The sequence below is a fragment of the Hordeum vulgare genome, chromosome 3H (genome assembly GCF_904849725.1).
Source record: "Hordeum vulgare subsp. vulgare chromosome 3H, MorexV3_pseudomolecules_assembly, whole genome shotgun sequence".
In the NCBI taxonomy this organism is placed as follows: domain Eukaryota; kingdom Viridiplantae; phylum Streptophyta; class Magnoliopsida; order Poales; family Poaceae; genus Hordeum; species Hordeum vulgare.
The window spans coordinates 514,149,254-514,165,470 of record NC_058520.1 but is presented as its reverse complement, the minus strand read 5'-3'; the positions used below and the strand labels follow the sequence as shown (position 1 = coordinate 514,165,470).

Here is a 16,217-nt window from a genome sequence, read left to right as displayed (position 1 = left end):
GAAAAAGGAAAAGAGGTCTGCCTCGCACGCACCGACGCCCCAGAACGCGTCGACCGCCTCGCCTCGCCTCGCCTCCTCACCGCTGGTCGCCCTCATCGTCGGTCGCCGCCGGTCGCAGCCTCGGCCGTCCGTCGAAGCACCATGGATGCAGCTCCGCGACTCAGCTCGTCCAGACTGCTCGCCGCCCCGGCTGCCCCGCACTCCGGGACTCAGCTCGCCCATGGTTCGCTGCTCCCGCCGCTCGCCGGCGCACTCGCCGCTGCTCATGCCCGTCGGTCTTCACCTCGTCGGTCGCACCTCACCCCTGTGTTGCAAACGTTGGGAAAAAAGTTTCAACCGTGTATAGAAAAAGCTTCAACCATTAAGAAAAATAGCTTCAACCCAAAACTTGAACGAGGGAAAGTTGCAAACGTTGACAGAAAAAACCTCAACCGTATATGGAAAAAGTTTCAAACGCCGCTCCGGCTGCAGTATCTCGCGTGGTCACTCCTCAAAAAAGTTTCAACCGTGTATAGAAAAGCTTCAACCGTTAAGAAAAAAAAAAGCTTCAACCAAATACTTCAACGAGGAAAAAGTTGCAAACGTTGACAGAAAAAGCTTTAACCGTATATTATAAAAGTTTCAACCGTCGCCCCCGCTGCAGCATCTCGCGTGGTCACCTTCGGTCACCGCCGTCAAGCGCAGCGGCTGCCGGTGAAGAAGCCGCATCGCTCGCCGACAACGCCTGAGGTTGCCGGGGGGGGGGGGGGGGAGGGGGAGAGGAGGGAAGAAGGAGGAGGAGGAGGAGGAAGGAGAGGGAGGAAGGGGGAAAGGAAAGGAGGAGGACGCGGTGGGCACGCGAGATCTGATAGATCCAACGCCAGCCACGCGGAAAACATTTCCCTAAAATAAATAACTTAAAATTGACTTAACTTTGTATTGAAATTAATGCAAAGTTGAGTCATTTATTTTAAAACGGAGGGAGTACTAGTCTATAGTGCAATTCCTAAAAAAGGCTTATATTTAGAAAGAAAGGAAATAGAGATTATCAGAATATTTAATGCGCCTGATCCACATACTTGCAACATCATTGGTTAGTTATTGTTTATTTATTTTCTGATCTCTGTGTTAACATTTGATTGCAGTGGCATTTTCTGCGCGGTGCATTGTATCGACATTTGGCATGGGCATAAACACCAGCACATTCTACACAAGAGAGTATCTATAATACAAACATCATTTTCATAAAAAAATGCAGGGGCAGTTATCCGATAGGATAGGACACGAACATTTCCCCAAGTTTCACGTAGACATTCTCTTCTGACAAGAGAGTGGAAAATTGCAAATTTCAGTTCGACGCGCACCCGGGCCACCACCAACTTTATTATCCAGGATGGTGCTTGCTACATGAACGTAATGTAAAGAAAAGAACGAAAGCGAGAAAGCAAGTGCGCCCATATACGGGACGGCCAGAGCATCCAAGCATCCACATTCCTTTCGGCACCCCCACGCGACCCTGCCATGCTATCCGTAGTTGAGCCGGAATATGTCATTCTGCACGAAGAAGCTTCCCTGCTCGTTGGGCACCAGCTGAAACATCTGGGCATGGGCAACACAGACAGACCAAATCAACGTCGTCAAACCCACATCCCAGAACGCAAAAGCAGGCGTGACTGTGACTGAGAAGAGATGGGTTTCTTCTTACCTGGCTGAACCGGAGCTGGTGCTCCTCGCCGGCGAGCTGGAGGTTGCCGCTGACGAACACGAGGATGCCGCCGGGGAAGGACGGCGTGGGCTGGCAGTCGATGGTGCAGATGGAGTGCCGGCATTGCTCGAAGGGCAGCTGGGCCAGCTTCAGCCCGATCTCCCCGGCGCCGGCGACGCGGTGGCCCTCGAAGGACAGCACGGAGGTGCCGCCGTAGAGCGAGGCGAGCGCGCCGCGGTTGGCGTCGAACGTCTGGTAGTAGTACTCCACGAAGGCCCTGCCCACCACGTCGCACTGGCCCCCCGCTCCCCCGTCGCCGCTGCCGCCATCCTTCCCCTGCCCGTCCATGCGCTCCGCTGTAGCTGCTCGCTGGCGCTGGCGCGGACCGACCTCTCGCTTCTCGTGCTCTGTGGACTGCCGCGGCTGCAACGGGGCACGCGCACTCCGCGCGGCTATTTGTAGGCGCGGTGCCGTATGGGGTGAACGATTTTGTGCAGTCGGGATGAAAACTGCTGCTTCGCTCTTTGCCTTTATTCCCATCGCGTAGATCGCACGCCCACTCCCATTCCTCCCGGTGCGTGGAGGCCGCCGTTGGAAGGGAAGAGAGCGGCGAAAGGAATCAGCTTTGTATGTTAACTACTTTTCCATTTTTTAAGCCATTTCTAACCGACCTTGTGAAGTATATTAAACTTTTTATTTCATTAAGTTTTATCTAACCGATCCTAAAACGGCTTAGTGAGTACTCCTTCCGTCCCAAAATGAACGCCGCTGATTTAGTATAAAATTTATATCAATCCAATTATAAATTTGTAACATTTATTTTTAGGATAGAGGGAGTATTTTTTTTACTTATTTCCTATAAGTCAGAGTATATTTACTCCATCTCTCCGCAGCTGAGTAAAATCGCCTCCTTTTCTTCCCGCCCCCTCTTCTCCTTCCCGCACCGTCGTCGGCATGCCCCCCGCCCTCCCCACCTATCCTCGAACATGGTGGCCGTCATTCCTCGCCGTCGATCCGCAGTGCGGATCCGCGTCACCATGCGCGTGGGTCATCCTTCGCGAGCGCTTCATCGAGCCGACGTCGCTGCTCATCCGATCCGCTCGCCACCGCGCCCCGACGCCGGTTCGAGGACTTCCCCGTCCTCCCTCGGGCCCGGCCACCGACGAGGACCTACCTCGGGGTCCGGCAGCGGCGATGGGGGACGTGGGTGGCCGAAATCATGGAACCCACACCAGCGGTTGCTCGGGAGCTTCCATAAGGCCGAGCTTGGCCCGACTCAACTTTCCCTTTGGCACGGCTCCGATCCACCTCGTCCCGCCATAGCCGGAGGTGGTGAGCTCGGCTATGGCATGGGAGGACCGCGAGGCGAGGGAGCGCCTCGAGGCCGAGGCCGCTGATGAGGCCTACATGCAAGAGCTCCGTCGGCAACACCGGAGCTCGTGGAGGCAGAGCAGATGGTCTTTGCCAAAGCCGACAACGAGGTTATCGTTATCTCCTCCTCCGACGATGTCGAAGGCGACGAGGACGAAGGCGATGTGGGTGGCGGGGATGAGGAGATCGACGTCGACGAGTGGAGGAGTGTTTTCCCCGACGACGAAGACAACGTTGCCGGCCCGGAGCCAAATCGTGGCACACCGTACATGGCGAGAAAGGATTGGCTCGACCTCACATTCGATCAAAAGTAGTTTAGTTAACCTTAGTATAGTTTAAATTTGTGTTTTATGTTCGGTTGTGCAAAATTGTGTATGTTTATGTTTGAATGCATGCTACTTTGGGTTCAAATTACTTTGAATTTGCTCAAACTGAAGTTTACTCTGTTAAGATTAAGAAATTGGTTAGAAACGATAAAGAATTAATGAAATATATATAGTCCACTAAAACCGTTAATTTATAGGGGATCGGTTAATCTTTTCGCGCTCGGATCGAGTGTATGTCATGGTTGCAAGAAAATACCGATTCCCAACAGTCCATTAATGGTGGCGAAGGATAAATCGTTTTCGGTTGACATATTGTATTTGTCAGAAAATAAGCCTGGTTTGTTTCAGAAAACACGAAAGGTATGTATAGTTTGCTCAATGTCACAGATGGATGATGAACTTGGTAAACAAGTGGTATCTGTATTTTCCAGAATTTTCCCAGTTCTACTCTAATTTTTTTCCCAGTCACTCGGTCAGGTGGTATATAAAACTCAGAGCACTGGGTGGATTTACCAAGCTAGCCGGTAGTTGCTTTCGGTGAGTGAAATGTGACCTTGTGTCATCCTTGCGTGGCCGCAGGCGCTTTCGCCGACCAAACCGAATGGGATAGCACATGTGCAGCTGTGCACCTAAAGTTGTGTTCGTAACTGAAAACTTGGGTCGGATTCTTTTGGGCCAAAACGAACTTCCCCGGTAGTCTCCTCTCGACCCTTCTCTCTCTGCTACAGGAAAAAGGCAAAAAGGGAGCGAAGTAGGAGTAGGTGCCTGCCGCCGGCGAGGCCGTGGTTCCCATCGCCTCTGCGCTGCGCACCATTTGGATGCCGGAATGTGACGGGTAACTTTGATCTGTCCAGTTTAGGCATTTAGTATTAGTTTTATCTAGTTTTAGTGTTCTTGACGGCAGAGGCGAGGCGAGGGCAGCGTTGCGTGATGGGAAGAGTGTTATCTGGGCTCTAAATGCTTCTAAAACCTTTTATCGTTGAAAGGTTGGAAACGGGAGGAGCATCAAATTTTGGCACGATAGGGATTGTTTTCTTAAAAAAAATCCGAGACCTGTTTGGTATGTACAATCAAACGGACTGCGTTGTAGCTCAAGTGTGGGATGATGTGACCTTAAAGCTAACATTTAGAAGATGTATAGACAGAACTGGGATGCATTTTTGGCTTTAGTTGATTGATTTACTCAAACAATATCCTCTATATGACTGCCAAGATACTTCAATTTGGTCATTAGAATGACATATATGTTGGAAATATGCTCTAGAGACAATGATAAAACGGTTATTATTATATTTTTTTTGTTCATGATAATCGTTTATTATCCTTGTTAGAATTGTATTAATTGGAAACAAAAATACATGTATGGATACATAGATAACACAATGTCCCTAGTGAGCCCTAAATGGACTAGTTCGTTGACGAAAGATGGTCAAGGTTTCCTGATCATAGACATGAGTTGTCATTTGATAACGGGATCACATCATTAGCAGAATGATGTGATGGACAAGATCCAAACTATAAACGTAGCATATGATCATGTCAGTTACCATGAGATCATGCAACTCAGTAACACCGGAGGAGTACCTTGTGTGTATCAAACGTCGCAACGTAACTGGATGACTATAAAGGTGCTCTACACGTATCTCCAAGGGTGTATGTTGAGTTCGCATGGAACAAGATTGGGATTTGTCACTCCGTGTGACGGAGAGCTATCTCACGGCCCACTCGGTAATACAACATCACAACAAGCTTGCAAGCAATGTGACTAAAAAGTTAGCCACGGGGTCTTGTATTACGTAACGAGTAAAGAGACTTGACGGTAACCAGATTGAGCTAGGCATGGAGATAACGATGATCGAATCTCGGGCAAGTAACATACCGATGGACAAAGGAAATTGTATACGAGATTGATTAAATCCTTGACATCGAGGTTCGACCGATATAGATCTTCATAGAGTATGTAGGAACCAATATGGGCAACCAGGTCCCGCCATTGGTTATTGACCGGAGAATGTCTAGGTCATGTCTGCATAGTTTTCGAACCCGCAGGGTCTACACACTTAACGTTTGATGACGATATAAGCATAATCGAGTCATTGTGTTCGTGACCGAAGGATGCTCGGAGTCTCGGATGAGATCCCGGACGTGACGAGGAACTCCAGGATGGTCCGGATGTGAAGATTGATATATAGGATGAAGGGTATCGGAGTCCAGAAGTGTTCCGAGGCATAACGGGGAAACAACGGAGTGCCGAAAGGAGTTTTGAGGGGCTCTGGCAAGTGTTGGGGGGCCTCATGGGCCAAGGAGAGGTGGCACACCAGCCCACAAGGGGCTGGGCGCCACCCACATGTTGGAATTATGCCCTAGAGGCAATAATAAATATAGTTATTATTATAATTCCTGTATCAAGATAATAGTTTATTATCCATGCTATAATTGTATTGAATGAAGACTCATTTACATGTGTGGATACATAGACAAAACACCGTCCCTCTAGTTGGCTAGCCAGTTGATCGATGATAGTCAGTGTCTTCTGATTATGAACAAGGTGTTGTTGCTTGATAACTGGATCACGTCATTGGGAGAATCACGTGATGGACTAGACCCAAACTAATAGACGTAGCATGTTGATCGTGTCATTTTGTTGCTACTATTTTCTGCGTGTCAAGTATTTATTCCTATGACCATGAGATCATATAACTCACTGACACCGGAGGAATGCTTTGTGTGTATCAAACGTCGCAACGTAACTGGGTGACTATAAAGATGCTCTACAGGTATCTCCGAAGGTGTTAGTTGAGTTAGTGTGGATCAAGACTGGGATTCGTCACTCCGTGTGACGGAGAGGTATCTCGGGGCCCACTCGGTAATACAACATCACACACAAGCCTTGCAAGCAATGTAACTTAGTGTAAGTTGCGGGATCTTGTATTACGGAACGAGTAAAGAGACTTGCCGGTAAACGAGATTGAAATAGGTATGCGGATACTGACGATCGAATCTCGGGCAAGTAACATACCGAAGGACAAAGGGAATGACATACGGGATTATACGAATCCTTGGCACTGAGGTTCAAACGATAAGATCTTCGTAGAATATGTAGGATCCAATATGGGCATCCAGGTCCCGCTATTGGATATTGACCGAGGAGTCTCTCGGGTCATGTCTACATAGTTCTCGAACCCGCAGGGTCTGCACACTTAAGGTTCGACGTTGTTTTATGCGTATTTGAGTTATATGGTTGGTTATCGAATGTTGTTCGGAGTCCCGGATGAGATCACGGACGTCACGAGGGTTTCCGGAATGGTCCGGAAACGAAGATTGATATATAGGATGACCTCATTTGATTACCGGAAGGTTTTCGGAGTTACCGGGAATGTACCGGGAATGACGAATGGGTTCCGGGAGTTCACCGGGGGGGGGGGGGGGCAACCCACCCCGGGGAAGCCCATAGGCCTTGGGGGAGACACACCAGCCCTTAGTGGGCTGGTGGGACAGCCCACAAGTGCCCTATGCGCCAAGGAGAAGAAAATCAAGAGAGAAAGAAAAAAAGGAGGAGGTGGGAAGGAAGGGGGACTCCCTCCCACCAAACCTAGTCCAACTCGGTTTGGGGGGGGGGGGGGAGAGTCCTCCCCCTTGGACTCGACCGACCCCCTTGGGGCTCCTTGAGCCCCAAGGCAAGGCCCCCTCCCTCCCACCTATATATACGGAGGTTTTAGGGCTGATTTGAGACGACTTTTCCACGGCAGCCCGACCACATACCTCCACGGTTTTTCCTCTAGATCGCGTTTCTGCGGAGCTCGGGCGGAGCCCTGCTGAGACAAGGTCATCACCAACCTCCGGAGCGTCGTCACGTTGCCGGAGAACTCTTCTACCTCTCCGTCTCTCTTGCTGGATCAAGAAGGCCGAGATCATCGTCGAGCTGTACGTGTGCTGAACACGGAGGTGCCGTCCGTTCGGTACTAGATTGTGGGACTGATCGCGGGATTGTTCGCGGGGTGGATCGAGGGACGTGAGGACGTTCCACTACATCAACCACGTTCTCTAACGCTTCTGCTGCACGGTCTACAAGGGTACGTAGATCACTCATCCCCTCTCGTAGACGGACATCACCATGATAGCTCTTCGTGCGCGTAGGAAATTTTTTGTTTCCCATGCGACGTTCCCCAACAGTGGCATCATGAGCTAGGTTCATGCGTAGATGTCTTCTCGAGTAGAACACAAAATTTTTTGTGGGCGGTGATGTGCGTTTTGCTGCCCTCCTTAGTCTTTTCTTGATTCCGCGGTATTGTTGGATTGAAGCGGCTTGGACCGACATTACTCGTACGCTTACGAGAGACTGGTTTCATCGTTACGAGTAACCCCCTTTGCTCAAAGATGACTGGCAAGTGACGGTTTCTCCAACTTTAGTTGAATCGGATTTGACCGAGGAGGTCCTTGGATGAGGTTAAATAGCAACTCATATATCTCCGTTGTGGTGTTTGCGTAAGTAAGATGCGATCCTACTAGATGCCCTTGGTCACCACGTAAAACATGCAACAACAAAATTAGAGGACGTCTAACTTGTTTTTGCAGGGTATGCTTGTGATGTGATATGGCCAACGATGTGATGTGATATATTGGATGTATGAGATGATCATGTTGTAATAGAAATATCGACTTGCACGTCGATGGTACGGCAACCGGCAGGAGCCATAGGGTTGTCTTTATACTAACGTTTGTGCTTGCAGATGCGTTTACTATTTTGCTAGGATGTAGCTTTGGTAGTAATAGCATGAGTAGCACGACAACCCCGATGGCAACACGTTGATGGATGATCATGGTGTGGCGCCGGTGACAAGAAGATCGTGCCGGTGCTTTGGTGATGGAGATCAAGAAGCACGTGATGATGGCCATATCATGTCACTTATGAATTGCATGTGATGTTAATCCTTTTATGCACCTTATTTTGCTTAGAACGACGGTAGCATTATGAGGTGATCTCTCACTAAAATTTCAAGATGAAATTGTGTTCTCCCCGACTGTGCACCGTTGCTACAGTTCGTCGTTTCGAGACACCACGTGATGATCGGGTGTGATAGACTCAACGTTCACATACAACGGGTGCAAAACAGTTGCGCACGCGGAACACTCGGGTTAAGCTTGACGAGCCTAGCATGTGCAGACAGGGCCTCGGAACACATGAGACCGAAAGGTCGATCATGAATCATATAGTTGATATGATTAGCATAGGGATGCTTACCACTGAAACTATACTCAACTCACGTGATGATCGGACTTGGGATAGTGTAAGTGGATCATGAACCACTCAAATGACTAGAGAGATGTACTTTTTGAGTGGGAGTTTAGCATATAATTTGATTAAGTTGAACTCTAATTATCTTGAACATAGTCTAAGTCCACTTTGAATACATTTGTGTTGTAGATCATGGCTCACGCGACAGTCATCCTGAATTTTAATACGTTCCTAGAGAAAGCTAAGTTGAAAGATGATGGAAGCAACTTTGTAGACTGGGCTCATAATCTTAAGCTAATCTTACAAGTTGGGAAGAAGGATTATGTCCTTAATGCTGCGCTAGGAGATGAACCACCCGCTACGGCTGATCAGGATGTTAAGAACGCTTGGTTAGCACGTAAGGAGGACTACTCAATAGTTCAATGTGCAGTCTTGTATGGCTTAGAACCGGGACTTCAACGTCGCTTTGAGCGTCATGGAGCATTTGAGATTTTCCAAGTGTTGGAGTTTATCTTTCAGAAGAACGCCCGGATCGAGAGGTATGAGACCTCCGATAAATTCTATGCTTACAAGATGGAGGAAAACTCATCTGTCAGTGAACATGTGCTCAAAATGTCTGGGTACTCAAACCGTCTAGCTGAGCTGGGGATTGAACTCCCGCAAGAAGCTATCACTGACAGAATCCTTCAATCACTGCCGCCAAGCTATAAAGGCTTTGTGTTGAACTACAACATGCAAGGGATGAACAAGTCTCCCGGCGAGTTGTTTGCGATGTTGAAAGTCGCAGAGTCTGAACTCCGTAAAGAGCATCAGGTGTTGATGGTGAATAAGACCACTAGTTTCAAGAGAAACGGCAAAGGCAAGAAGGGCAATTCGAAGAAGAGCGGCAAGCCTGTTGCCAATCCGCCGAAGAAACCCAAGGCTGGACCTAAGCCTGAAACGGAGTGCTACTATTGCAAGGGTATGGGTCACTGGAAGCGCAATTGCCCCAAGTATCTGGCAGATAAGAAGGCGGGCAAAGAAAAATCAGGTATATTTGATATACATGTTATTGATGTGTACTTAACCGGCTCTCGTAGTAGTGCCTGGGTATTCGATACCGGTTCTGTTGCTCATATTTGCAACTCGAAACACGAACTGCGGAATAGACGTAGGCTGGCGAAAGATGAAGTGACGATGCGCGTAGGAAATGGTTCCAAGGTTGATGCAATCGCCGTCGGCACAGTGTCACTTCAGCTACCGTCGGGATTAGTGATGAACTTAAATCATTGTTATTTAGTGCCTACGTTGAGCATGAACATTATATCTGGATCTTGTTTATTGCGAGACGGTTACTCTTTTAAGTCAGAGAATAATGGTTGTTCTATTTCTATGAGTAACATCTTTTATGGTCATGCACCGAATGTGAGAGGATTGTTCATATTGAATCTTGATAGCGATACGCATATACATAACATTGAGACCAAAAGAGTTAGAGTAAACAATGATAGCGCCATATTTTTGTGGCACTGCCGCTTGGGTCATATTGGTGTAAAGCGCATGAAGAAACTCCATGCTGATGGACTTTGGAGTCACTTGACTTTGATTCACTTGACACGTGCGAACCATGCCTCATGGGCAAGATGACTAAGACTCCGTTCTCCGGAACAATGGAGCGTGCAAGTGACTTATTGGAAATCATACATACCGATGTGTGTGGTCCAATGAGCGTGGAGGCACGCGACGGATATCGTTATTTTCTCACCTTCAGTGACGATTTGAGTAGGTATGGTTATGTCTACTTGATGAAGCACAAGTCTGAAACATTTGAAAAGTTCAAGCAATTTCAGAGTGAAGTGGAAAAACATCGTAACAAGAAGATCAAGTTCCTACGGTCTGATCGTGGGGGTGAATATCTGAGTTTCGAGTTTGGTGATCACTTAAGAAAATGTGGAATTGTTTCACAATTGACACCGCCTGGAACACCACAGCGTAATGGTGTGTCCGAACATCGTAATCGTACTTTGTTAGAGATGGTGCGATCTATGATGTCTCTTACTGATTTGCCGTTATCATTTTGGGGTTATGCATTAGAAACAGCTGCATTCACTTTAAATGGGGCACCATCAAAATCCGTTGAGACGACACCATACGAACTGTGGTATGGCAAAAGGCCAAAGTTGTCGTTTCTTAATGTTTGGGGATGTGATGCTTATGTCAAAAAGCTTCAGCCTGAAAAGCTGGAACCCAAAGCGGAAAAGTGCGTCTTCATAGGTTACCCAAAAGAGACAGTTGGGTACACCTTCTATCTCAAATCCGAGGGCAAAGTGTTTGTTGCTAAGAACGGAGCTTTTCTCGAGAAGGAGTTTCTCTTGAGAGAATTGAGTGGGAGGAAGATAGAACTTGACGAGGTTGTCGAACCTCTCATACCTCTGGATGGTGGCGCAGGGCAAGGGGAAACCTCTGTCGTTGCGACGCCGGTTGAGGAGGAAGTTAATGATGATGATCATGAAACTCCAGTTCAAGTTTCTGTTGAACCACGCAGGTCGACGAGATCACGCGCTGCTCCAGAGTGGTACGGTAATCCCGTCTTATCAATCATGTTGTTAGACAACAATGAACCTGCAAATTATGAAGAAGCAATGGTGGGCCCAGATTCCAACAAATGGCTAGAAGCCATGAAGTCCGAAATAGGATCCATGTATGAGAACAAAGTGTGGACTTTGGAGATACTACCTGAGGGCCGCAAGGCTATTCAGAACAAATGGATCTTTAAGAAGAAGACGGACGCTGACGGTAATGTGACCGTTTATAAAGCTAGACTTGTGGCAAATGGTTTTTCACAAGTTCCAGGAGTTGACTATGATGAGACTTTCTCACCCGTAGCGATGCTTAAGTCCGTCAGAATCATGTTAGCAATAGCTGCATTTTTCGATTATGAAATCTGGCAGATGGATGTCAAAACGGCGTTCCTTAACGGTTTCCTTAAGGAAGAGTTGTATATGATGCAACCCGAAGGTTTTGTCGATCCTAAGAATGCTAACAAGGTGTGCAAGCTCCAGCGATCCATTTATGGACTGGTGCAAGCATCTCGGAGTTGGAACAAACGCTTTGATGAGGTGATCAAAGCATTTGGGTTTATACAAGTGGTTGGAGAATCTTGTATTTACAAGAAAGTGAGTGGGAGCTCTGTGGCGTTTCTAATATTATATGTGGATGACATATTACTGATTGGAAACAACGTAGAGCTTTTGGAGAGCATAAAAGGTTACTTGAATAAAAGTTTCTCTATGAAGGACCTAGGAGAAGCTGCTTACATTCTAGGCATTAAGATCTATAGGGATAGATCAAAACGCCTGATAGGACTTTCACAAAGCACATACCTTGATAAAGTTTTGAAAAGGTTCAAAATGGAACAGTCCAAGAAAGGGTTATTGCCAGTTTTACAAGGTACAAGATTGAGTAAGACTCAGTGCCCAGCAACTGATGAAGATAGAGAGCATATGCGCTCCGTCCCCTATGCTTCAGCCATAGGTTCTATCATGTATGCGATGCTGTGCACTAGACCGGATGTTAGCCTGGCCATAAGTATGGCAGGTAGGTTCCAGAGTAATCCAGGAGTGGATCACTGGACAGCGGTCAAGAATATCCTGAAGTACCTGAAAAGGACTAAGGAGATGTTTCTCGTATATGGAGGTGACGAAGAGCTCGCCGTAAAAGGTTACGTCGATGCAAGCTTTGACACAGATACGGACGGCTCTAAGTCGCAAACCGGATACGTATTTATTCTTAATGGGGGTGCAGTAAGCTGGTGCAGTTCCAAGCAAAGCGTCGTAGCAGATTCTACATGTGAAGCGGAGTACATGGCTGCCTCGGAGGCGGCTAAGGAGGGTGTCTGGATGAAGCAGTTCATGACAGATCTTGGAGTGGTGCCAAGCGCACTGAATCCAATAACCTTGTTCTGTGACAACACTGGTGCCATTGCCTTAGCAAAGGAACCACGGTTTCACAAGAAGACCAGACACATCAAACAACGCTTCAACCTCATTCGCGACTACGTCGAGGAAGAGGACGTAAATATATGCAAAGTGCACACGGATCTGAATGTAGCAGACCCGCTGACTAAACCTCTTCCACGGCCAAAACATGATCGACACCAGAACTGTATGGGTGTTAGATTCATTACAATGTAATTCACATGGTGATGTGAGGGCTAGATTATTGACTCTAGTGCAAGTGGTAGACTGTTGGAATTATGCCCTAGAGGCAATAATAAATATAGTTATTATTATAATTCCTGTATCAAGATAATAGTTTATTATCCATGCTATAATTGTATTGAATGAAGACTCATTTACATGTGTGGATACATAGACAAAACACCGTCCCTAGCATGCCTCTAGTTGGCTAGCCAGTTGATCGATGATAGTCAGTGTCTTCTGATTATGAACAAGGTGTTGTTGCTTGATAACTGGATCACGTCATTGAGAGAATCACGTGATGGACTAGACCCAAACTAATAGACGTAGCATGTTGATCGTGTCATTTTGTTGCTACTGTTTTCTGCGTGTCAAGTATTTATTCCTATGACCATGAGATCATATAACTCACTGACACCGGAGGAATGCTTTGTGTGTATCAAACGTCGCAACGTAACTGGGTTACTATAAAGATGCTCTACAGGTATCTCCGAAGGTGTTAGTTGAGTTAGTATGGATCAAGACTGGGATTTGTCACTCCGTGTGACGGAGAGGTATCTCGGGGCCCACTCGGTAATACAACATCACACACAAGCCTTGCAAGCAATGTAACTTAGTGTAAGTTGCGGGATCTTGTATTACGGAACGAGTAAATAGACTTTCCGGTAAACGAGATTGAAATAGGTATGCGGATACCGACGATCGAATCTCGGGCAAGTAACATACCGAAGGACAAAGGGAATGACATACGGGATTATACGAATCCTTGGCACTGAGGTTCAAACGATAAGATCTTCGTAGAATATGTAGGATCCAATATGGGCATCCAGGTCCCGCTATTGGATATTGACCAAGGAGTCTCTCGGGTCATGTCTACATAGTTCTCGAACCCGCAGGGTCTGCACACTTAAGGTTCGACGTTGTTTTATGTGTATTTGAGTTATATGGTTGGTTACCGAATGTTGTTCGGAGTCCTGGATGAGATCACGGACGTCACGAGGGTTTCCGGAATGGTCCGGAAACGAAGATTGATATATAGGATGACCTCATTTGATTACCGGAAGGTTTTCGGAGTTACCGGGAATGTACCGGGAATGACGAATGGGTTCCGGAAGTTCACTGGGGGGGGGGGGAAACCCACCCCGGGGAAGCCCATAGGCCTTGGGGGAGACACACCAGCCCTTAGTGGGCTGGTGGGACAGCCCACAAGTGCCCTATGCGCCAAGGAGAAGAAAATCAAGAGAGAAAGAAAAAAAAAGGAAGGAAGGGGGACTCCCTCCCACCAAACCTAGTCCAACTCGGTTTGGGGGGGGAGAGTCCTCCCCCTTGGAATCGGCCGACCCCCTTGGGGCTCCTTGAGCCCCAAGGCAAGGCCCCCTCCCTCCCACCTATATATACGGAGGTTTTAGGGCTGATTTGAGATGACTTTTCCATGGCAGCCCGACCACATACCTCCACGGTTTTTCCTCTAGATCGCGTTTCTGCGGAGCTCGGGCGGAGCCCTGCTGAGACAAGGTCATCACCAACCTCCGGAGCGCCGTCACGCTGCCGGAGAACTCTTCTACCTCTCCGTCTCTCTTGCTGGATCAAGAAGGCCGAGATCATCGTCGAGCTGTACGTGTGCTGAACGCGGAGGTGCCGTCCGTTCGGTACTAGATCGTGGGACTGATCGCGGGATTGTTCGCGGGGCGGATCGAGGGACGTGAGGACGTTCCACTACATCAACCGCGTTCTCTAACGCTTCTGCTGTACGGTCTACAAGGGTACGTAGATCACTCATCCCCTCTCGTAGATGGACATCACCATTATAGGTCTTCGTGTGCGTAGGAAATTTTTTGTTTCCCATGCGACGTTCCCCAACACCACACCCCAAGCACTTCGGCCAAGGGAGGGTCTCACCCCCTATGGCAGTCGGCCAACCCAACTTGGGTGGCAAGGCGCCTAGGTGGGAGGGCCCACCCTGGCCGTCACCTCCACCTCTTAGCCGCCGGGCCCTGGGGAAATCCATAGGGCGCCCTCCCCTCCTCCCTTCCCCATATATATAGAGAGGGAGAGAGAGGGAAGCCGCACCACAACATGCTACGTCGCTGCTCCTCCTCTCCCTCATAGTTCTTCTTCTCTAAACATCGCACGACGAAGCCATGCTGAGCTGTCACCATGACCACCTCACCACACCGTCGTGTTGCTGGAGGACTCGGGCTGCTACTTCACCATCGCTCGTTGGATCGAGGAGGTGAAGGCGTCATCAAGCCGAACGCAGAGGTGACGTCCGTTCGACACTTGATCGGGAGTTTGTGGGACGGATCGTGAACGGATCGCGAAGACATACCACTACATCAACCGTGTTCCTGAACGCTTCCACATAGGGATCTACAAGTCTATGTACATTCAATGTCTCCTCTTATAGGAACGCTTTTTCCATCCCCTTTGCCCTGCCCGCTCCCATGAGCGACAGTCCGAGACCCTAGCCCCCGCCACTCGCGGTCCCTTCCCGCCTTCCCTCTTCCTCACTGCCGCCAGCGTGCGCGCAAGGCAAAGCCTGGCTTGCATGGGCGGCGGCGGGGCAATCTTCCTCTCCGACGCGGTGCAACGCGACGCGGGACGCGGTGTCCGGCAGGGGCGCGACGCTCAACATGGGGCGTGGCGGCGGCGAGGCGCACGGCAGTGCGTGGGGTGCGGGTGGGCATCCTTGTTGCGGCGACTACCTAGGTGCACACACGCTCGCCCGAGCTGGGGTGGTGCGGTGTGTGCGCGAAGGATCTGGCGGCGGCTCGCGTTGATCTATGGCTGGACACGGAGGTGGCGGGTGAGCCGGTGCTGGTGCCGCCGGTGATGTGGTGCTGGTGCTGGCCACGCCGTGGGGTCGTGGTGGTGGTGTGCTCTGGGAAGACGGTCGTGGTTTCTTCTTCGAAGCGGCGCGGGCCGCCCTTCTGACAATTGGGGTACATGACGGCTGCCTCGGTCTCCCCGGAGGACGACGGATCTGGAAGGGCGAGCATGGAAGGTGCCCTGGTGGCTGTCGAGCAGCGGCTCAGGATGGCAGAGCTCCGGTGGGGCGCCTGGGACATGGGACGGGGGGCCTTGAGGGTGTGCCTGTTGGAAATATGCCCTAGAGGCAATAATAAAATGGTTATTATCATATTTCCTTGTTCATGATAATCGTCTATTGTTCATGCTATAATTGTATTAACAGGAAACAGTAATACATGTGTGAATAAATAGATCACAATGTGTCCCTAGCAAGCCTCTAGTTGGCTAGCTCGTTGATCAATAGATGATCATGGTTTCCTGATCATGGACATTAGATGTCATTGATAACGGGATCACATCATTGGGAGAATGATGTGATGGACAAGACCCAATCCTAAGCATAGCACTAGATTGTGTTGTTCGTATGCTAAAGCTTTTCTAATGTCAAGTGT

General features: G+C 48.8%; 1 protein-coding gene across 1 annotated transcript; it reads right to left on the bottom strand.

The window, feature by feature from the left end:
* Window positions 1-1,331: 1,331 nt before the first annotated feature.
* Window positions 1,332-2,239, bottom strand: LOC123440352 (nuclear transport factor 2B-like). The gene is made up of 2 exons (XM_045116923.1): window positions 1,685-2,239; window positions 1,332-1,578 (listed from the first exon to the last, which is right to left on the bottom strand). The coding sequence occupies exons 1-2, from the start codon at window positions 2,222-2,224 to the stop codon at window positions 1,504-1,506; spliced, it is 615 nt and encodes a 204-aa protein (XP_044972858.1). The 5' UTR covers window positions 2,225-2,239; the 3' UTR covers window positions 1,332-1,503.
* Between the last annotated feature and the right edge of the window lie 13,978 nt (window positions 2,240-16,217).

What these genes read in the sequence shown, in the direction of transcription:
- LOC123440352 (XM_045116923.1), bottom strand. Translation starts at nt 2,224, where the DNA reads ATGGGAATAAAGGCAAAGAGCGAAGCAGCAGTTTTCATCCCGACTGCA. An exon ending in ACCAGCTCCGGTTCAGCCAG is followed by an intron (nt 1,579 to 1,684) that starts GTAAGAAGAAAC and finishes GCCCATGCCCAG; the next exon opens with ATGTTTCAGCTGGTGCCCAA.